This window comes from Tetrao urogallus (assembly GCF_951394365.1).
Source record: "Tetrao urogallus genome assembly, chromosome: 5".
Lineage (NCBI taxonomy): Eukaryota > Metazoa > Chordata > Aves > Galliformes > Phasianidae > Tetrao > Tetrao urogallus.
The window spans coordinates 231,999-254,370 of NC_136818.1; the positions used below are offsets into that span (position 1 = coordinate 231,999).

A 22,372-nucleotide genomic window follows, 5' to 3' on the forward strand; every position below is an offset into this window, starting at 1 on the left:
ACAGAGAAGTATAGAGTTACCAAAGTGAAATGAGAACTAAACTACGAGAAGGAATGGCTTTTGAAGCAGTGTTTTGATAACACCTCTTCAGTTTGCAACTATTAGAAAACAACATTTGCAACTTGAAGTTTCTGAATTCCAGCCAGTGTCTCAAACCCTCTTAAGCTCTCCTTAAAAGCCCACAAAACTGAAAATGGACTTCCTAGATTTGACACTTCTGAGAATGTTATTTCAGGCAAGATGAAGAAGCAGATTGCCTGCAGTGTGCCACAGATAAATAACTTCTCTATGCTTGTCATTGTAGATTTAGCAAATATAGCTGATACTTCTAGATTGTGTAATAAGTGAAACTATAAGAGAAAATTGTTTCTGTTCTTATTCTGCAAGCTCTTCAGTCTGATTGGAACACTGGAGGAAAAAATAAGACTAATCTATGTAGCTGTACTTTTTTGTGCTGTTTTGAGCATGTTGGTATTGCTGTGTCTGCCCACCTGCTCGTATAAATCTGATAAGGACTTGCAGGCCCTTAGGACAGCTGGGCAGTACCTTTAGACATGTTTTCCTCATGTTAGTGCAGTTCAACTTGGATATCAGAGATTGTTAGTATAATAAAGGGCAAAGTCAAATACCTCTATGCTTCTCCTCACTCACAAGTACAGCTTTGCAGTACTGTATTTTACATCATTATGGATTGCTCCATAGAGTGGATTGGTTTGTTTTTGTCTTTGTCCTGATCTTTCCTTTTTGCAAGCAGATGAAAGCTGAGTGCTTACATGATTAGGAGATGAAGTAACTCGCAGTTTTGTGTGCTGCTGTGCACTTCTGTATGTTGTCTTTCTGAGCTTCGTTAGCTGCGTTGCACTGTGATTACCTACAGCTTCCTGCCGATCATTTGAGCTGAAAACTTTCAATCACGTGCTGGTTATGTTAGGAGTATACACGTTTTTACGTAATCATGAGTTTGTGCTGCTGCATTAGATAAATGTTTATGTGAAATATTATTATAGACGACAAGCTCCTGTACTGTAGCAGTTGTCATTTACAAATATCTATTTTTGCTTAATTTGCAGCCGCTATGCACCTTGAATCAGAAGTGTTTGCTTGGTCTTTTATTCCTTTCTGTCTCTCTATGTTCTGTATCTTCTTGCTACAAAGAATTATTTTGCTTTGAAGATCAGCTGTAATTTATTGCCTGCTCTTTCACTGTTTCTTCCCTTGTAGAGGAATTTTGTACGTTTTCCTACCGACCCTTGCTGTAGTGGTTTCAACATCACAGATCAGAGTGAATGCAAGAATAAAATATTTCTATCAGCATGACTTTGCCCTTGATTTCTAGCTGTTAATTCTCTACAATGCACATTTGTTTCCCTGTAGGGAAAACCGCCATTTACTTTTGGCAGAACTTCACTGCTGACAGACATGGACGAGCGAGTCGTTAGAGGTGATTTTGTTCACTTGCATGCGGAAGGCACATTCAGCTGTACAGAAAACCTGCTCCAGAGTTACTGCGAATCTCATCCACAACTCGTGACGGATGCTGCGTGTGTGAATCCAAGCGCTCAGTGCGGGAGGCAATCTTCCCGCGCCGCCGCTCAGTGGCGCGGTCCCCGGCTCTCCCAGCTGCGCTGCTTCTTGTGGCGCTTGGCCTTGTCAGGCCGCCAGGTGCCCGCCTGCAGCTCTGCCGCCTCCCTCAGCTCGTGCAGAGGCACCGGGAGCTGCTGCAGGCTGAGGCGAGCGGAGAAATCTCTGGTCGGTTACAGTCACGGACAGAACGAACTCGGCTTTGGGGAAGATCGGTTTATTGGCAGTTAATAATGGTCAGGCAGTCAGAGCCAAAAGCAAACAAAACCCGCCTTCCTCTCCGTTATCCTTCTACCACCTACGTGAGTGGTGCGAGGTGATGGGAATGCGGTCAGTCCGTGATGCTTTGTTTCTGCTGCTCCTTCATCCTCATTCTTCCCCTGCTCCACATGAGTTCCTCCTGTTGATGCCATCTTTACCAAACTGATCCCACGTGGGCTTCCGCAGAGGCACAGGGCAGCTCCTCAACCTCCTAATGCACGGAGCTCGGTGTCTGCGGGGCAGTTTGTCTGACGTCTTCTGACCAGTCCCACTGATGCTGCTCAACGGCGTGGTTTTTGTTTGTTTTTTTTCCCTCACTTTTAAATATCTTATCCTGGAGGCACAGCCAACAAAGTCTCTGCGGTTCCATCTGGAGCTGGCTCTTACCTAACACACCTACCTGCCTGGGCTCATCTTGCCAAATTCACCCCTGCAGCCCTCCTGCTGCCAAAACCTCACCACATAAAGCCAGTGCAGTTAATGATCAGGAAACATTTAATAGATCAAGGACGTCTTTTGTTTTCTTTCAGTTAGTTTTTAGTGAGTTGTATGTTGCTAACACTGAAGAACTTACAGAAAGTGTAAGAAGAAAACCACACTTCAGGAGATAAATGTGACCATTTTTCCAGTAAGTCTGTTGAAAAAGTAATACACCCAAAGTAACTGTAAATGCAGCTGTGTGTATGCAGCCATCTCCGACAAAATATCAGAGGTATCCCGAAGTGTCCCAGTACTTCACGGTCATCATCTTTTGTGGGAGACACTTCATTGCTGGTGATGAGCTGTGGAAGGCAATCAAAACGGCTCCAACAGTGGGAGTATAAGTAGGATGGAATGTGAACTCTGGACCAGATTTTTGCTTGAATTCTCTAGAGAGTGGGAAATACTTAAGGGAGAAAAATCTGGGCAAAGAAATAATGAAAAAGCTTTTCTTTCTGTCATTCTTTTGTTGTTGTTTTTTTTTTTTTTTAATTCCTTTCTCCTCCCCCTCTTAAATCTGAATGCTGTCTTTTATTCTAATTGTGAGAACACAGAATTACTTTGGTGTTCCATCACTAGCTGGATAGTGATTAAAACAGGGCTTAGCAGGGTAGAGATTCAAATCATAGTGAGGGAAACAGACTGTTTAAATAATTTTGTCTGTTAGGTAACGGGAATAGAAATGACTGACTTTGGTAATGTATTTCTTTTCTTCAGGCAGGCTGGTTATTGCATTTCTTGAGGCATTCACGTACATAGGTTGCTGTGAAAGTAATGCCTCCTGGTTATTTTCATGGAAACTACAACAGGGGGTCTGTAGGGGTCTCCAGAGACAGAAACAGCAGTAGTGACAGTTGCCCTCTTTTGTTTAAGGGCACGTTTTACTTTTTTAAACTCAAGCTTTTGATTGAAGAGGGATTTTTTTAAAGACAAAATAGAGGATGCAGTTGAAGTCTGTTCTGTATTAATAAGAAGAAGAAGCTCAGAACAGAGGGTCACTTCTGACTGCTTTCGGTCAACTGCAAGTAATTTATTTGTTTAAATAAATTCTTAAATTAAATCTGCCTCTGTTATCATTTTGTGAATGCCTTCGTTGTTCCGGACGCAGAGCCGTTGCTAGCAGAGCACGTCTGACAGTAAATAGCAGCAGTGTCAGAGCTGAAGGTAGAAGCACTGAAAATATGAGTCTCCATTGAAGCACTGGGCCTAATTAGCATAATGTTACAAACTCCATTTGTAACCGTGTATCTAATGGTTCAAAAACAGCCATGGGAGCTGCTGCTCCTTTCATCGTACTATAGACTAGCTACATTCAAATAAGCAGGCATTCATCATCATCTTATGTATGGCGTTATACAAATCATATAGACAAATTTTAGTCTCTAGTAAAGCGACAATAGCCACAAGTCACCAGATCTCTATTTGAATGGCTTTCTTTATATAATTTTTTACGGTTTCTGGTTGTTTAGTGTTTTCTCTTTTGTTGTTTTTTTTTTGCTTTAAGAATACTGCTACAGGGTGTTTGTTTCTATACAGAGAATAGCACATGAATTAACACAAGTTAATTTCAGTCTTGTTTTCTAGACAGATCTGTTTTTGCCTAACATTGTAATCAGTCTAAAGCATAACCAGATATTTTGGTATTAAAATATCATGCCAGATACTAGTAATCAAATACAAAAAATCCTATCTTACTTAATGAGTAAACATGTTTGAAAAAGATGTTTAACAAATCGTTGACATGGAAGATACTTATATCATAGGGTCACCAAGGTTGTAAAAGACCTCCAAGACCATCCAGCCCAACCATCCACCTTCCACCAGCGTTTCCCCACGAAGCCGCGTCCCTTAGTATCACATCTGAATGTTCCTTGAGCACCTGCAGGGACACCACCTCCCCGGGCAGCCCGTTCCAGTGCCTAACTGCTCTTTTGGAGAAGAAACTTCTCCTCATGTCCAACCTGAATCTCCCCTGGTGCAGCTGGAGGCCGTTCCCTCCAGCCTCAGCACAGCACAGTGACAGGAAGCCTCGTCCCAGGAGGTAGCTGAGCGTACAACTGATGGCTCATATTTTAGAGACGATCCGTCATGTCTTCATCATACTCTATTTCTGATACTGATTATGCTACGTATCTCAAAAAAGTAGATGTTGGAGGACACTGATTTTCTGTAATAGCAAAGTGAGTTGTATGTTTGTATGACATGCATTATTTGTGAGTTATTGTATTAGATTATAATATATGTATTTTTTGTCACTGTGTAGTGCAGGGTTTACTTAGAAATTTTCTTTGTTATTCCAGCATGTAGTTTAGTTTTTAAAATTTGCCATTGCCTATGTATGTCTCATTACAGAATTCTATAATAGGTTTCGTAATCATATTGCTCAGGAAATGAAAGTTTCATGCTGGTGAAGATCAGCACATGGGCATTCTGTGTGTCTGTAGATGAAAGGAGAGATGTCTGGTTTATTAAGAAAAAAGGCTTCAGCGTTTTGGTTTTGCACAGTAAATGCAATGCTTGTGTTTCCTTTCAGTACTTAGGCATTATACTGTCTAAAGTAGCAATGCAAAGACTTTTTGGCTCTGACGCATCTGCACTCTGTGCTATGCAGAAAGCTGAAATGTACGTTTTATTGAGAAAATAATTTAGTAAATGATGACATCTTCCACAGGTAAATGTCCCATTAGACAAGAATGAAAAATCAGTATACAGCAGATAGTTTGTATTTCAGACTGAGACTTGGCAGAGGAAATCTTATTTAACATCTTTGCATAACTTGTACTGTGGGAGGTCTATAGAGGAAGAAAGATTTGCCAGCTGTGAAATGTAAGGACAGTTTACGGTCAAACAGCACAGGCTATAGAAGCAGTAGAAGTGCTGGCAGCGTAACGGCTTACTGTGAGCAAACCATCCTGTATGGCACGGGAGGCTCTGGCCGTGCTGGTGCGAGACATTTTATTCCATGTCAAGTTGGAAAAGCTGAATTCTGTCTGAGAGCTACCAATGTAATGCTTTACAAACACTAGACTGAAGCATGCATTGCTGCAGTGTTCAGCTGTCTAACTAGGCTATTTGCTGCAATAACATGGACTCTTTACTTGGTAGGAATTGCCACAGAAAAGGGGGTTCATTTTGCTCTATTTAGTTGGATGTAGTAGACACAAATGCTAGTTCATAAATCGTCAGAGCAGTGTCTGTGTTCAGTAAACAATGCCCACGACTTTTTGTGTTTTCTCTGTGTTTCTGTATCTTTTAAAAATGTACATAATAAAAGTTTTTTCCTCCCTAATGGGAAAGGCAGATCCCGTCTGTTACAGAAAGCAGTTCCACATCATTTCTTTTGAGACTGTGCTTTACGGGTGCCTCGGGAAGGTTGTGCTTGTTTTAATGGAAGCTCCTGGAATTGGCACGCTTTTGTAAACAACACCAAAGAAGCTGAAAGTGACTCTTTGAATTTTCCCTGACTTTGTGTTTGTTACAATTAGTGTTTTTCTTTTATCTTCATTATGTTCAAAAAAACAAACTGGAAATATTATTCTTTTGCAATTTAGCTTTTTACATATGAAGGCAGTTCGTCCTACCCGCTTTTCCATATCATACTTGTTGGAAGTGCCCCAGAAATGCCTGTTAGAAACACTTGCAGCACACTGCTGTGGGATATTGAGGCAATTCAGTGCACTGCTTTTAAAGAAAAGCAGAAAAAAAGATTTAATTGCCCAAATCTAAACACTTTGAGAATATTTAAAACTACTACAGTATCATGTTTGATATGATTAAAGTATCGCGTATATTTATCCAAAAAATATGCATCAAAACTAGCTGACCTTCCATATCAGGAAAATGCAGAGTTTACAAAGTATTGTCTGACTAGTAAACTCCACACATTTACAGGAGTACATCTCTTAAAATATTGTTTTCATTCCACTGACAGTCTGTGGGAAAGCTTTGTACACCTGATTTCACCAGTTATAAATAAAGGGGAAAATGGCGTCGTTGTTCTAGAATACAGAGCGATTCTTGATAGAAGAATCAGACCAGAAGGGTTTAGCTTGCAGCTCCACAGAGGTATTTCACTCACTGGCTGCTGCCAAACAAGAAGTTTCTTAGCGTGTGACTGTGAGATACAGTTGTTGGCTCTTGAGTATCAGCAACTTTATGTTGTCAACACTGTGGATAGATGCAGTGTTAGGATGCATGTTAACTTCATCACATGGTAAAAGGGACACCCTCCAATTTCTTAAGCTTAACTTCGATCCTGACTACTGAAACCAGGTAGTTGTTTTGGTGAGTTACTGCTGATGCCTGCACAGAATTGAGTAAATGGGGGTGTATGGAAGATGTTCTTCAAAGATTGTTGTTAACAACCCTTATGTATAGATTTTATTTTTTATAAGGACATGATTTTATGTTGTTTCATTTTAAATGCAGGTGAACCAAGGAAATTTGACCCAAAGTTCAGAGGACCTATTCATAACAGGTAAATATCTTAAGTCATTCTGTTTTATTCTGTTAGTTTTGCAGTGAGCAAGGGAAAAAAAACTGATTGATAAAACATATGAATTTGATACTGAAGTTCTCTAATCCAAAAGGCTTCCCACACTTACGTGCATGCTTTTAAGTTCTTTCAATGTGAATGCCAGTTTTGTGAACTTTACATCGTTTGTATTAAATCATGCAATCATAGAAAGGCTTAGATTGGGCTAGTCCTTAACGATCATCTGGTTCCAAACCCCCTGACATGGGCAGAGTTGCCAGTCACCAGCTCAGGCTGCCCAGAGTCCCATCCATGGCCTTGAGCACCTGGGATGGAGCACCCACAGCTCTGGGCAGCCGTACCAGTGCCCCATCAGCGCTGGGTTAAGAGCTTCCTCCTCACAAATGGTGCAAGTCTCCCTTCTTTAAGTTTAGAGCCATTCCCCCTTGTCCTATTACTATGAGACCAAGTAAAAAGTCACTTCCCTCATGTTTATAAACTCCCTTGGAGTTTATAATGTATTGGAAGTTTATAAAGTTTGTAAAGTACTGGAAGGCTGCAATGAGGTCTCCCCAGATCCACCTCTTCTCCAGACTGAACACTTCCAACTCTCTGACTGTCTCCCTGGGAGAGGTACTGCAGCCTCCGAGCATCCCATGGCCTCCTCAGGACCTGCTCCCATAGCCACATCTTGTGCTGGGGGCCCCAGATCTGGACACAGTACTCCGGATGGAGCCTTGCAGGGGCAGAGTTGAGAGGGTGTATCTGTGGCACAGGGCTCAGAAGTGGTTGATCTTTAGAGGTCCCAAACCTTCTGTGCTGTGGCTTGCTGTTAGTAATGCACGGTTGCTGTGACGCTGACTGCACTTTCAGGTATGTATGTGCTGTTTTAATTGTACATTCTACATTCTACAGCAGCTTCTTAAGAGCAAAGTAAAGTAAAAACTGACCCGTAACTGGTATACGACATATGTTAAGTGCATTTTTAATGTCTGGTGAGACAGTGTTCTTGGAAACAGTTCACTAAACACTGAAGGTGTTGCTCCACTGTACAGTATGCCATCTGGCACTGATTCCTAAAATGCTGCTTAGAGAGCTTACTTTGCAGTAAGGTGCACCTGGGTTCAGGTTCAGCTTATTGCTGCTGCAAGATCCCCAAATGACTTGTCAAACCATGTGGAGTCATCAGTGCACTCAGCGCAGTACATGAACCCCTGAAGCAGTTTCAGACTTTTTTAAGACAATTAATGTTTCTTTTTTACTTTCCTTTTCCCAATTAAGTAAAATAAAGTAAATAAGGATGTATGGGAACTGCTGAGTCACAGCCTCTGATTGATCACCTGAGGCGAGCCATGAGCCAGCCAGAGGAGCACAGGTGAAGGCAATTCAGCTGTGCTGCCGGAAGGGGTGGAGCCTGGCTCCCCCCCCCCTCCTAGACCTATTTAAGAGCTGGCTGCCAGTGGGGAAGGATCTCTTCTGGAGATCCCTTCTTCTGGTGTCTTGTGGTGAGCCCAGCATAAGGGTAAGCCTTCCATTTATTCTCTCTTGTTATTGTAGTCCACTTCACCAAACTCTCTTGTTTATTTTGTGATTGTAACATCTTGATATCCATCAATTATACATAAGGATTAGCTAGTTTTGATGAGTAAAATGCTTTCTCAGAATATATTCCCAAGAGTTGAAGAGGTGAAAAATCATTTTCTGCACTGAATTTGCTTCTGACTTTGAGATTTCTGTAGGAGGAGAGGCATTAGAGTGTTTAACCCCCAGACAGCTTGGCACCACACAACCACTCACTCACTTCCCACAGCAAGGCAGAAGAGAGAATCTGACAGCTAGAAGTTGAGAACTTGTGGTTTGAGATGAAAGCAGTTTATTAAGTAATGCAAAAGCTGCACGTGCACACAAGACAAAACAAAGGCATTGGTAACATCGTCTTCTCCTTCCTCCCCCTTTTTCACTGCATCAAACAGTGTAGATGTCCCTTTCATCAGTTGGGGTCAGTGGCCCCTGCTCATTTCTTGTGTGCCTCCAGCCTCATCTGTAGCAGACCCTGAGAAGCTGAGATGTCTTTGATTCTTTAAGCACTACTCAGCAGCAGCCAAAGCATCTATGTGCTCTCATCGCAATTTTTCACCATAAATCTGAAACACAACATCATGCAGACCTCTGTGGCTTAAATATCCCGGCCAAATCCAGGACAACTAGGTGTGTATGGTGTGGGTGCGGATAAACCTATCTTTGCTTTCAGCTGATAAAATAAATTGAGCTGCTCTTAACCTCACTGTCAACTTTCTGTAATCAGGGACTAAGTTTCTCTTCAGTTTTGAAAATGAAGAGGGATATCAAGAGTGGTAGGCTGCAAGCTGTGTATGTCAGTGATGGAAGGTGCATAGAGAACAATTACATCCTTCCTAGTGGCTGCTGAAGTTAATGTACTTTTCAAGGTACAGTGGAGTATAAATGTTCACAATTTGTTGAGCACCAAATGATCCTCCAAACCACTAAAGATCTGAAAACCTGAGGAACAGAAAGCTAAGTCTTACTCTGCAAGGAGAAACATTTATGTGGACTGCACTGATTTTTCTTTCTGAAGAGAACAGAGCTGTTGCCAGTGGTTGAAGTACTGAGCAATGGGGTTAATAGGAGTGTTCAGTGAGGCAATACGTATGGTACATTGCTAGTGCCATAATTCTGAAGGGTTTGTGTGTGGAGTTTGGTTATATTTCATGCAGACATTTTATTAAAATGGAATAAATGCAGTGGCTGTGAGGGAGGCAACTGTCTCCCTCTACTCTGCCCTCACGAGGCCCCATTTGGAGCACTATGTCAGATTCCAGATCTGGGGCCCCCAGCACATTTAAGACATGCTGGGAACTATACAAGAGTTTGTGTCCTATAAATGTTCTGTGAAGAACAGAACGTCCTGCATTCTGGTTGTTTATGGGTACTTGTTCGTGATGGGTCTGCAAAACTTCAAAGTAAGATCCAGCACAAACAAATGTAACTGTTAATTGTATTTGGTTATCGTAAAATGAGACCTCTGAGAAATACACTTGAAGAGATTTTTGAGACAATATAAGTTGTAATTAGAATATTTATGGTGGCTCATTTCTCCTGAGATTTCTTCTATTAAATCTTCCGTCTCTTAAAAATTTCCCTTATGGGGTGAGAGCCAAGCTTCAACAGTGTCTGAACAAGGCAGTTGTCCTTCATTAGGTAACTGTTATACTGACCCTGAATCTGTACCGGCTTTGCCTTACTGCACGTTTATTTCAGTGAGATGGTGAAACTATCTCCCTAGAGATACAGGATTTTTCATTTATTTTCCACGCCTGAAAACACTTCCAAAGTTCTGCAGTTGTTTCAAATATCAGCTCCTTTATACTACAGAGTAATGGTTATTTATAAGAGGAGAACATAGATTGGAAAATGGAAAGAATGATAGACACTAAAAATTACTGTTTTTCGTTGGAGATTGCATTATGAGATTTCTTTTCATGCTCAGGCTTCAGCTTGCATTCTCTTGGCTCCTTGCATAGACTTGCAAGGAGAGCTGAACACTGCTGTGTTTATGAAGGCAATCCTTTGCTTTCACTTTATAATGAAGCACGCATTACACTTTCTGGAGTGACTGTTGCTCAGTCTTATATCATGGAAATCTGGAATACAACTTTGATCAGGTCAGTACAGAAGCCATTTATTACTACCAGGGGAGAACGGAGAGCAGCAGCCTCTGCAGACAGAACTTGCCCAGGCAGAGTAGCTGCCAAGTTTGCATACCTTTAGGCTATCCATAATGCTCGTCACCAAAACTGTGCCAAACAGTAAGTTGTCAGTAACAGAGATCGAAGTATTTCAGATGAGGTAGATGAAGATAGTAAATCCTTCTGTGAATAATGTGCTTCTTTGCTAATGAAATAATGTAGACTCATGAGACAGAAATCACGAATACTTCTTAATGAGTGAGACCTGCAGAGTCTTATGAGAAATGAACTGATATGCTGCTGCTTGTCTTCAGAAGCAAAGGCTTGTGATGTTAGCTTGTGAAGGAGAAAATTGCTCACCAGAACCTGTTGTCTCCGTAAGTGCATGCTTGCCTTTCTCCTGCCCTCTTAGGAGTTCATGTTTCCTATTAATTACATTGTTGGAATGCCTCTAATCAAGGTCCAACACTGGAGAAAAACGTGTGTTAGTCCACATCTCTATTTCTCTGCCTGCACAAGCTGAACAGATATTCAGTGTAGGATGAGTTGAGTTGGATATTTGTGTCTTAGTTTTCAGTCCAGAGAATGCTGTTCTTTGCTTGTCTGCAAATGGAGATACGCCTCTCCACAAGTCTTTTTTTCTCCTTCTGTAGAGCTTATTTTGATTGCACTAGGTGAGGTCAAGCAGCTGGATAAGAATTTCCTGCACGGATTGGATAGTTGCAGATGGGCTGTATTTCTTAGTTTCACTGTTGTTTTTCCGTTCATAACCTGCTTATAATACAGGTAAGCTGTATTGAGTCATCATCTCAAGACATTGTTTCTAAAATTTGATACCAGTTTTAAAGGACACACTGAGGATGTTTATAAACGTCTTGCAGTGAAAGCAGGACCTTAGCATCTCAAATGTGACTTAGTGGAAGACTTCAGAAAACAGTAAGTGCAGATGCAGCTATGTTTATGTGGTATATTCAGATGTGGGAAGAGTGGGACATTCGATGTTTTCAAAGCATTGTATTAGACCCCTTATTTTTAAACAGTGTTCCTTTCTGTTCCTAGGCATTGTACAGATGTTATTTGCTGTGTAATCTTCATAGTTGTCATTCTGGGTTACATTGCATTAGGAATTGTAGGTAAGTACACACAGGTATAGTATACAGTAGTGCATTCTCATGCCAATGATGAGCAACTCTGAATACTTTTAACTGGCATGTCGTTCTGCTTATACCTACATAAAGCTTTCAGATCAATAAGCACTGCCTTGCCTAGAATCAAATTGTGAATTAACATTCAGTGTCTGCCGTAATTAGAGAGAAGTTCAAAAAGATGTGTTTACTGATGAAATGTTTGAAATTTTGAAATGAAATGTGTCCGAAAACAAAGATGATTTGATAATTTTACAATCATAGTAACTGTTGTGGAAAAATCCTTTCATTTGCCATTAATCTGACAGCAAAAGTTAGAACTGAATACTTTGATATTTAAGAGGGTTTTTGTTCTGAAGATTAATTACCAAAAGAACGTATGTGAGCAGTGAGTAGTGATAACTTCATTTAGTTTGGGATCCAGAGTTACTTGCGCATCAGAACATTTATTAATCCACAATAATCCTTTTATTTTGTGTGAGAGAATTGCATAACTGCATGTGTGCCTAAACTTTTTCAGTTTACTTGTAAAACATCATTTTAGCTCTGCCTTAGATTTAAGAAAAGCCATTAGTTTTCTTCACTATTCTGTATTATCATTTTCTGTTCAGTACAGAGAAGAGGTTGCACAGTCTTAATTCTTGGGGACATTGAAAGCTGTTTGGATATGGTCCTAGGCAACCTGTTCTAGGTGTCTGTGCTGTTGTCCTCTTTCTGTCTGATTGATTCTTCATTGATGTTCTGCTCTGCCCTTCTGTCAGGATTCAAACACAAAGCCAAAACTGAAGGGGCTGGACTCAGATCAGAGGAACATTTGTTGTTTTCTTGAAGGTACAAATGCTTTAGTGGCTGATGGCCTGCTTTTGTGCAGACAGGCGATGTTCTGGAGTGCTTGTATCTGGACAAACAGAAAGGAAACGCTGGAAGTCTCTAGCTGAATCATGTTCTTGTGCTATGAAGTCTTGGCTTCCTGAAGATGATCAGTGGCCTCTTTTTACACTTCTTTAGCAACCTGATTTTAGAAGGTTAGCTCAGGGTATTGATATGGAAGTATGTTCTACATATTTCACTTCCAGATGATACTTCAAAAAATGAAGTTTCTGTTACTTGAACTGCAGATCAGCAGTTAGTAGTTAGTAATTCAAAGACCAGTCATTGGCTAGTCATAAAAGGAATTTAGTCAGATCTGCAGACTGTAGCTTAGAAATGATGATACTAGTGCATGGTGTGCACTTCATTCTCAGCAGGAAATAACGCGGGTGAAAATGGCTTGAAAAAGAAGGCTAGTTTTAAATTGGAGGAAGGAAGTTCAAGATAAACTTCTTTTCCCATTCAGGCCTATGGTACATATGAGCTATGTATATGTGTAAGTTGCCAGGTATGGACCTAATAACTGAAAAATGGGATAATTACCAAGTGAGAGAACAGGAAATGTTTTGATTTAAATAGTGTGTTTTTGTTTACATTCCTATTGCCAGTGGAGTCCATTGGATTCAGTCACAACTGGTGTATTTCTGTCATGCTTGGGTAATCCCATGGATTCCAGTACCACTGCAGTTGTTTGTGAACACTCTAATCTGTCTGCGTAGTCAACTCCCTGTTTCTCTGTGGCTGTAAGCCAACAGAACTTTTGCAGTACTTCCTCTTTCACCTTTTGAAAACTTGTTTTTTAAAGTCTGTTACTTCAGATTTTGGATCCAACTCAGATATGTTTGCCCTGAAGATAAAAAGTGAACCGACTTCCTTTGTTACTGATTTATCTGTATTGTAGTTCAGTTTTTTTATTAGGAAATATACAAACCAGTGTCCTTCAGTAGCCATCAACAAAAATTGAAACTGTTTGTGAGAGGTGAATTTCAACTATTACCATTACTGCTGTTCGCTTGACTATAATGTAAAAATATATGTATATTTGCAGCTTGGGTACATGGCGATCCCAGGAAAGTGATTTATCCAACTGACAGCTATGGGCAGTTCTGTGGTCAGAAGGACACCTTCAATGAGTGAGTACTAAACCTGAACACCTGTCTCTGACTCGTGCACTATGAATAAAAAATGAGGTTTCACATCCTCCGTCTGCAAGTGATTCTTGAGCAAAGTTGAAGAGACATCAACACTTGATGCCCTCTTACTGCATGTATTCCAAATAAAGTTCAGAACTAGATTAGTTGCTCAGAGGAAATCTAAACACAGAGTATTACTGTAGAGCAGTTGTCATCATTCAGAGAACATTTTTAGTTAAGTATAAATGTAACTAAGATTGCATCACTGATAGCATTGGAAGTGACTAGCTGGCACATCTTCTAACAGCAAAGTCTAGGGAAGCTCTTCTATCCGTCTTGGGGCAGCAGTAGTCTCTAGAGCATTGCAGTTTCTTGGTTTCCCTCTGTACGAAACAAATGCCATAAAAGAAAATGCAGTAAAGCTCCTATTTTCTTCTGCTCCTTATCCAGTGTATGTAGAGGGGAGACGGTGTGGTCAGGCAGCTGTAGCCATACCTTTCTTGGGGTTATCAGCCCCCAAGTGCTCTATTTACTTATCTTGTTTTCCTAGTATTTTATATTTGGACTTTCGAGAAATCAGATGTCACATCATTGTTTTCTCTGAAAATCTAAGAGTGTCTAATGAAAAAAGAACTAATAAATATTTTTACTGTTTCCCTTTCAAAAAGTAATCGTTTGGTAGCTTTTGTGCCCTTGCTGACTACATGAGGTTGGAAATTGTGCAGGAATCAAAACAAGAGCTAGTATTTGCTGCTGCTTTATTTTCGCATTTAATTTTCTGGGGCAAAAAACGGTGAACCCACTGCCCAAAGGACAGTTCAGAAGAAGGGAGAAGGGGGCAGAGGAAGAGCTAATGCTTACTCTCAAACTCTTTACAGGGGAAGCAGGCTAGGCTCTGTAAGAAGACAAAATCTATTCCTCTCTCTGACTGTGCTTCCCGACAGCAGCTATTGGCAAGGCCTTAGGAGTCCTCTTTCTCTGTGAAGAGTTGTAATGCTGTGTGCTCCATGGCACTGCACACACTCACCTGCTGTTCACCCACTCCTCCATTTGCCTCCTATTTGGCACTGGCCAATAGGTTTGGGGATCAGAGTCACACAGCATCTGCTCATTGAGTGTGACACGTAGGCAGATCGTTCTGTCTGATTCTTGTCACCCACTCGCAGTCTTGATTTCTCTTTGTCACACAAGTCTTCAGTTATTTCTTACAACGTAATTTCCAATTTGTGTGTAGAAGTGTCCCTGTCATTGCCAGGGAATAATACAGCCACTGAGGATGCATTTTGGCGTTCATTTGCCATTGAGGAGGTTTTTTACAAAAAAATTTAGTCAAAAGGCACATAATAAAATTCACTGTACAGGCAGAATTGTCCATGGCAACATTAGCATTAGGGCCTGCCAGAAGGCACCTCTAAACAAATCCCTCTGGTCAGAAAAAGTGGAGGTATGGGATGTGCTTGTATGTCCTAAATGGATACCGTGTACAGTGAGAAAGGCTAACTCACAGTGATGATTTTCCAAAGTCCCTGGAGACTTAATGTGATTATGCTGTCATGAGAATCACTTGTAGTTCACTTTGTGCCTCCCTGTAAGCCATCCATTAATCTCCATGTAATCTCTAAGCCTGTTTGCCTTCTACAGGACATACTTGTAATCATGGAATACGATACAGTTTCTCTATAAAGGACACAGATTTATTCTTGTGTTACCTACATGTGTAATCTTTATTTTCTGCTCTAATATCAGCAAGTGAGTGTGCCAAGACATGAGGAAAAAAATATTGAGAATCTACCTGTTGAAGAAAGGTGACATTTAAGTCCAAAATTTTATTTTTTTTATTTGAAGAAATAGCAGTTAATGAATTGTATTTGCCAGTATGAGTTTTTTGTAAAACAGCACGTAGTAGAACATACCCCAGTGAAAAGAAATGTGCATTCTAAAATATCAGGCAGTTGAACTTGAAAATGAATATATGAAAATGAAATGTAATTGTTATATATATACAGGGGAATGTAATGGTCTTGAAGATCTAGCCCGACTAAGCAGCTGGTGGAATCCCAGTGCTAATCAGAATACGTGTCCTACACTGGGATGCTTGAGAACTACGACAGTAGCAGCCTGGCTACTCCAAGAGCACTTTGGTTTTGGCTTAACCATCCTCCTCCCAGGGCAGAACTCACTTGTGTTGCTGCGGTGTGTCAGTGGTGTGCCAGTTGCACCAGCTCAGGGCTGCTGTGCTGTGTTCTCTTGTGCGGCCCAGGCCATGGGATACGTGCTCTGTTGTGTCCTGGGGGCACCGAGCAGTCCTGGCATGGCTGGCTGACTTTGAAGTCATATAGATAGGGCAGGACTTCTGGTATGCCATCCTCCCTGGAGATAGTTGATAATTATTTTGAGATAGAAGATTTTACCGGCACATTTTGATCGTTTTGAACAGTAGGTGTTTAAATCTGGCGATCTTGGAGTCATCAGTTTTCAAGAAATCCAAATAGAGGAGGCCCCCGGTGCGGGACCTTAGGGCCCCGATTTCCAGGAGCTGTGAGGCATGGGGATGTTGGGCACAAACCCCTTAGACTGCTCTTTATCGATACCATGGGAGAGCTGGGAGCACCTTTGTAAGATGACATGATCATGCTGCTTTCAGTTTCCATCCATGAAAAGCTTATGATTTTGGTGCCACCTTCTGATCAGCAAAATAATCAGATTTTACAATGTACAGTTTGTTGATAGTAATTTTGTATGCAGTACTCAGCATGTTCAGTGCAAGCAAAGGGGCTGCAGTGTTTTGCAGGTGTTTTACTGGATAGCTTTGCATTTCTTAGGGGCACAGTTGAGACACCATGTAACAGTGCCGAGGATTTAAACCCTTGCTGTGGAAGAACTGCTCAAAGTTAGTATTCTTTAGAACAAAAACTGGTTTAAAGGATATGTTGTTGTAGAACATTCAGTATCTGTGATTTTTTTTTTCTTGTGTTTGTATTAAGACTTAAAAATAATAGAATTAAAATACCAATGCACGCTGTGAATTTTGATGTGGTAGGATATGCAAGCACCTATACTTATAACGTTAATTATCTTATGTCCACTCCTGTAGGAACAAGAGCATTTTGTTTTACTTTAACATTCTGAAATGTGCCAGTCCGGTAGTGTTAATTAACCTGCAGTGCCCTACAACACAGGTGAGTGAAATACAGAGATATTTTCCCTGCCTTGTTGACATAGTGCTTAAGAACTAGACGTGCATTTGTTTGGATTTTAAAAGTACTGTTCATCTCCAGCTAAATACCATACCGTTGTTTTATAGATTACATACATAGCATAAAGTATCTGCGTTCCGTTATGATCAGAGAAAATAAATGGAAACGTTTCAGATTGTGTATTTTAGGTCAAAGTTGAAAAAAAGTCTAGTTTAATACAGCAGTTTGTTACTCATTAATTTATTGCAGGCAGCTGTCCGGTACTAATAAGTGTATACAAAAAATCATTTTAATTGACAGCTAGGGTTTTCCAAACTGGGCATGTACATGACAATGTGTATATCCCCAGTGGCAGCAGTTTCTGGGTGTGGTTGGATTTTATGGCACTTTCAAAATTGAAGCAAGCTTGTTTCAGACTAATGCCAAAATCTGTGATCTCCCTTATCTGTGCTGCAACTGATTGTGAAGCTGTGCAATAACTCCAGTTCCTGAACTCACGTGGATTAAAGTTACCCTTCTGATCTTCTGTACGTGAGGCCATTTCATTGTCTGGTTTGCTGAGCAATTGTGCAAACAGTGATGTCAGTTCATCTTGGAAAGCAGCAGATTATGGCCTGAGGTGGGTCAGAGGAGTTTGGGGCAGGACTGCTCTGATCCACCCTTGCTAGCAGAGTATTTGTTCTGTGTAAATAATCAGGTGATAGTTTGGTCTCAGTCATCTTGAGAATGTTTGGTGAAATGTAGTCTTACTTTGGATGAGAGCTGCTTTTTGGTGACCAGTTTACTGACTCCAGATGTCAACTGTCCATTTATTTCATTGTCTTTGAAAAGTGGTTCCCGTTCCAACTTGTGCTTTCTCCCGATTCCTATTCTTGCCAGATCTGTCTCACCTATTTGCTGTGACTGCACAGATTATTTGACACAGTTGATGTGATGAAAATCTCTGGGAAGGGAGAGCAGGAGTCTTAACTCTATTCAGTTGCTGATAGAATGGAAACTTCATCAGCAGCAGATTTGTTTCTGGAATTTCCACCTACTCACGCTCAAGACGCAGAAACTGTTGCCCTGCAGTCCTTGGACTTTTTTATTGCAACAGTTCAGCCTGCTCACAAATACTGAGATCATTGTGAGGGATTTGACTGGTACTATGTTCAAGCTGGCAGTGGTTGTGGATCGAGAAAGATGAAACACTTTGTTGAACCAGAGTTTGGGGGAGGGTGGGTAGTTGCTTTATTTCAGACATCTCCAAAACTGAGTATGTTCTTAAATCCTGTTTGCTGCTGCAGAGGTTTAATTCCCTGTTTTTGGTTTGTTTGTTTGTAAAAATGCTGAATAGACTTTAGTTTGACAGTGCCTCTTTTAAACTGCAAATAAGATCTTTAATTCCTGCTCCTTTCATGTCAAATTAGTTCGAGAGTGAAAAACAAGAACCACCATGTAAAGAGGCTCAGTTCTAAAGTAAGACTGCGCATTTACAAACTTGCTATTGCAGCTCACTGGGATCCACAGATAACACCACTCTCAGACATGGTTTGGGTTTTGCGTGGTGCTGTTTGGAGCTAAGGATTGGACTTAGTGATCCCTGGGGATCCCTTCTTACTTGAGATATTCTATTTATTTTTCTTTTCTTTTTTTTTTTTTTTTTTTTTTTTTTTTTTTGCAGCTTTGTGTCTCAAAGTGCCCAGACAGGTTTGCAACCTACATTGATGTTCAAGCTTCCTACAGATATAGGCCAGATCAGTGGAATTACTTCAGGCAGTACTGCAAACCTGGTTTTAACAATCCTCGCAAGGTGTGTATGTATCCAAAGGTGATGGCATGCATTCATTCTTCAGGCAATGTGCCTGATTTTACTGAACTATATTAGAGCTTTAGCTTATTCCAGTATCACCGTATTAGGAGCATTTCCATGTGTAAGGTTGGGCACTGGTTTACTGATGGCTTAGATCTCTTGTGCACACCGAGTTCCCTCTTTCAGTGATTGCTGTTTGCTTACAAAGATATCTGCAGCTACCCGTGTGCATGCAGGACTGTGGCAGGCAGTGTTCTCCTGTACTCAGGTGCACCACAGTAGTAGAGCAGAGTATCTCAACCAAGTTCTTAATGCTACTTAGTCTATTTTGTAGCTAGAAAAATTGATCTGTCTTTAACAAAATTTATTTTGCATTGAATGGTGCTGTAGGTGTTTCTCTCATCTTTAAAACACTTTGCAAATCAGCTCAGTTAATTGTGTTAAATTCTTACTCCTCCTGAAGAGAAAAAAGCAAGAGGAGTTAAGGAACAATTTGTCAGTCACCTCTGACCCAGATGCAGACCCAACGTGAGAAGGTTTTTTATTTTTTAATTTTTTTTAATAGAAAAAGCAGTAAGAACAGTCTTTTCCAAAATCACATTGACAGTACGGATTCTCACAACATTAATAATTCTTGTAGCTCCACCAGTCAAATTCAGGGAGGAGGCTACAAATCCCATTTTGGGACACTTTTTCAGACTGGGTGAGAAATTGGAGGCATTTTGTTATTCTGCTGTGTATTCAGCATTCCTATTTTTCCCCTTTTTAGTCTGTTGCTCAAGTCCTACGTGATGAAGATTGTCCTTCGATGATCATTCCAAGCAGGCCTTGTGAGTGGTTCTACTTCTTACACGTATCTTAGATGATTTTTAGTATTCACAGTAAAGCACAGCTCCGATCTGAAGAATGTTTTGTGGCAAGGTCTCTAGGAGCTGTTACCTGTTAGTGACTGCCAATCATTTGTAAAGTCTAAAAGTATAAAGATGTTTTTTTTCTAACTGCTGTCTGTGCTCCGGTCAAGCTGAGCATTTTCTTCCTCATGAATCACCACTAATACTGAAAAAATTTACAATTCAAGTTAAGCACGTGGGCAAGCAGCCCCATTGGCTCCAAGAAAACGCCGTGAATGCACAAAGGATCATGTGGACAGCTGTTAAAGTTCAGAGGGTACTTGAGCCTGATTACAGTGCAGCTCAATTTTCACTTGTAATGCTGGCTCTGTAAGGAATAGACATCAGTAATAAAGAGGCCTGAAGACATTTTTGTCTCTACGGCTAGCAGGTATTTCTGATAGACCTCAGAGCTGGTCTCAGCTGCAGGAGTGGAGTAACAAGAGTATCTGCCACTGCATGAAAATGAGAAACTGCTGTTTGCTTTTTCATGTAGATGTTGTGCGAACCAGGGGCAGGTGGAAAAAAAAAAAAAAAAAAACACCACAGATTCACTTAGAAAAAGGTTAAGAACTCTTACAAAAATTGATATAGTGACCCAAAAGTCAGAAAAGTGATTTGCAGAGCTAGTATCTTCTATCAAACTAATATGCAGCAAAGATTCCAGAGGGAGGAAGAGGGGCGTATTGATTATACTCTCAGAATATTTGGTGGGACAGATATTCTAGACTGAATATTGAACCCTGGTCTCATTCTGTGTTGGAACCAGATAAGGATAGCACAGAATTGTTACATAAAAAAACGGCTGTGTGGGAGGAGTGATCTGCTTTCCTTTTCCGAATGAAAATCTGAACATTTTGCAGGAAAAAGCCGGGCAACAAAGCAGAGCATGTGCCTATCTCTCCTTTTTATTCTGATTTACAACTCACTTCTCCTTTCATCTAACAAATTGTTTCTGTATTTATTTTCCATTGCCTCTTCTCCCAGAATATCTAGTGACAGTAACTGCTGTTGCAGTTTCCATATGAGGCACTGATGCTTGCTGTTATGTTTTGGGTCTCAATACCATTAGTGACCAGTTTTGTTGAATCTGTCCCCACAGACTGGTCTGATTATTGCCACGTCAGTGACATATTTCAGACATTGCAGTTTTTGTAAGCTGCTGAGATACTGGCAGAGTAATTCTGCATTTTTTACAAAATTTGCAACTACTGCAAATACTACTATTGTTTTTTGATAGCACCTAGAATCTCCTGTTGAAAGCAATACTTCCGTTATGCCTGAACTTGTGCAAACGTAGGACAAGATGTCCCAGAGTAGAAAAAATATCATATTGTATATACTGACTCTTCCAAAATCTTTCAAAGCCAATATATCAATAGATCATCAAGTGAAAAACAATGGACATAATAAAATTGAAACAATTTAAATATGATAGAATTTGTTGCATCTGCTTTTAGAGGATGAAAGTGAAGCTTGTCATGAAATGTGATGTGTATGCTTTGTTTTGGTATTTTGAATAGTTCTCAAGAGATGCTTCCCAGACTTCTCCACAAAGAATGGTGTCTTAACTGTGGCAAACCAGACTACCTTCAAAGATGGAAGAGGGAAAACAAGAAATGTAACTGATCTCAGGGAAGCTGCAAAGTAGGTTCTACCATTCTTCACTGCTCATTTGCTGCATTCTGAGATTGTGAAATAATTTAGGCTGAAGATGACCAGGCAAGATTTGCTAATAGATGGTCTCTTTGTGCCTGAGCAACTGCACAGTTCCACTAAGGGAAACTAACACCATGGAATACAGAAATGAGTGGGGAAGTAAAAGTTTTAGTTTGATTGTCTCAAAGTAATTGTCAGCTTTTAAATAGTTCTTATGTTTTGGTTGGTTTGCTTGTTTGTTTTTCCCTAGCAAAAGAAATAAAGAAAAGCATTAAAGAAAGTTGAAGAAGGCTAAAAATGAAACCCTAATGTGCTGTGCTGTTTCCTGTGCTTAGTGCATGTCAGCAGAAAGGCTGTCCTAGCACTATAGGCATTTCATCTCATAAGAGTGCTCCCGTTTTTAATATGTGCCTAATGGTCAAAAAGTGATGTATGATAGCATTGCAGGTAGACTCTCCTGGAGTCACAAGTGATGTCTTTTAGTACGTGCTTAACAATACATGATTTTCTTGTGACATAATAGTCAATTATGACTAGTAATAATTAGCACTTACTGAGCTTTTAAAATAAAGCTGTATCACGAGATGTGTAGACTTATTTTCTGAATTTTTTGAAGGTTTTTTAACTTAGAATCTTCTTTGACATACCTAAGATTGATGTTGGCTTACTTACAGAACTGAAGCTGAGTAACAGTCATATAGTCATATGATTAGCAGCGATATTTCAGATTCGTTTACTGGAGACTATCCGTTGTTTGAATCAATTCTGCTTGTCTGCCTAAAGCAACCTTTTCTTGGGTTTGTCTTTCTCAGCGGTATCAACAATGTCCTGGATGCAAGATCAGTTGGAATGAAAATTTTTGAAGACTATGCCATTTCTTGGTATTGGATATTAATGTAAGATTTTAATGAGTGATTGTAAATTTTCCAAAGCCACTTCGGAGTGTGAGGAAATGAAAGAGTAGATCATGGATGTGTTTGTTGCCAATTCTACATTTAAACTCAAGGAGCAACTGTAACTTCTTTCATCGCATTATAGCAATGTGATGATTTGGGACATGAGGGAAGGACAGCGCAGCACACGTGTGTAGAATGTCAGTTGATTTGGAATCAGCTTCTGTTATCCTACCAGGAAAAACAGGGGGGGACATCTTGTGTTGCAAGAACTATCTGTGTGGTAATTC

At 40.4% G+C, this 22,372-nt stretch overlaps 1 protein-coding gene across 1 annotated transcript in view; it reads left to right on the forward strand.

The window, feature by feature from the left end:
* The window catches only part of SLC44A5 (solute carrier family 44 member 5), a gene marked incomplete at both ends in the record, with an annotated part of 52,035 nt that overhangs the window by 11,205 nt on the left and 18,458 nt on the right, over window positions 1-22,372 (forward strand). The window contains 8 exons of the mRNA XM_079535626.1: window positions 6,751-6,799; window positions 11,563-11,636; window positions 13,567-13,651; window positions 16,746-16,830; window positions 18,512-18,640; window positions 19,410-19,470; window positions 21,054-21,177; window positions 22,002-22,085. Coding sequence (XP_079391752.1) covers window positions 6,751-6,799; window positions 11,563-11,636; window positions 13,567-13,651; window positions 16,746-16,830; window positions 18,512-18,640; window positions 19,410-19,470; window positions 21,054-21,177; window positions 22,002-22,085 — 691 coding nt within the window. The remainder of the gene's footprint in view (window positions 1-6,750; window positions 6,800-11,562; window positions 11,637-13,566; window positions 13,652-16,745; window positions 16,831-18,511; window positions 18,641-19,409; window positions 19,471-21,053; window positions 21,178-22,001; window positions 22,086-22,372) is intronic.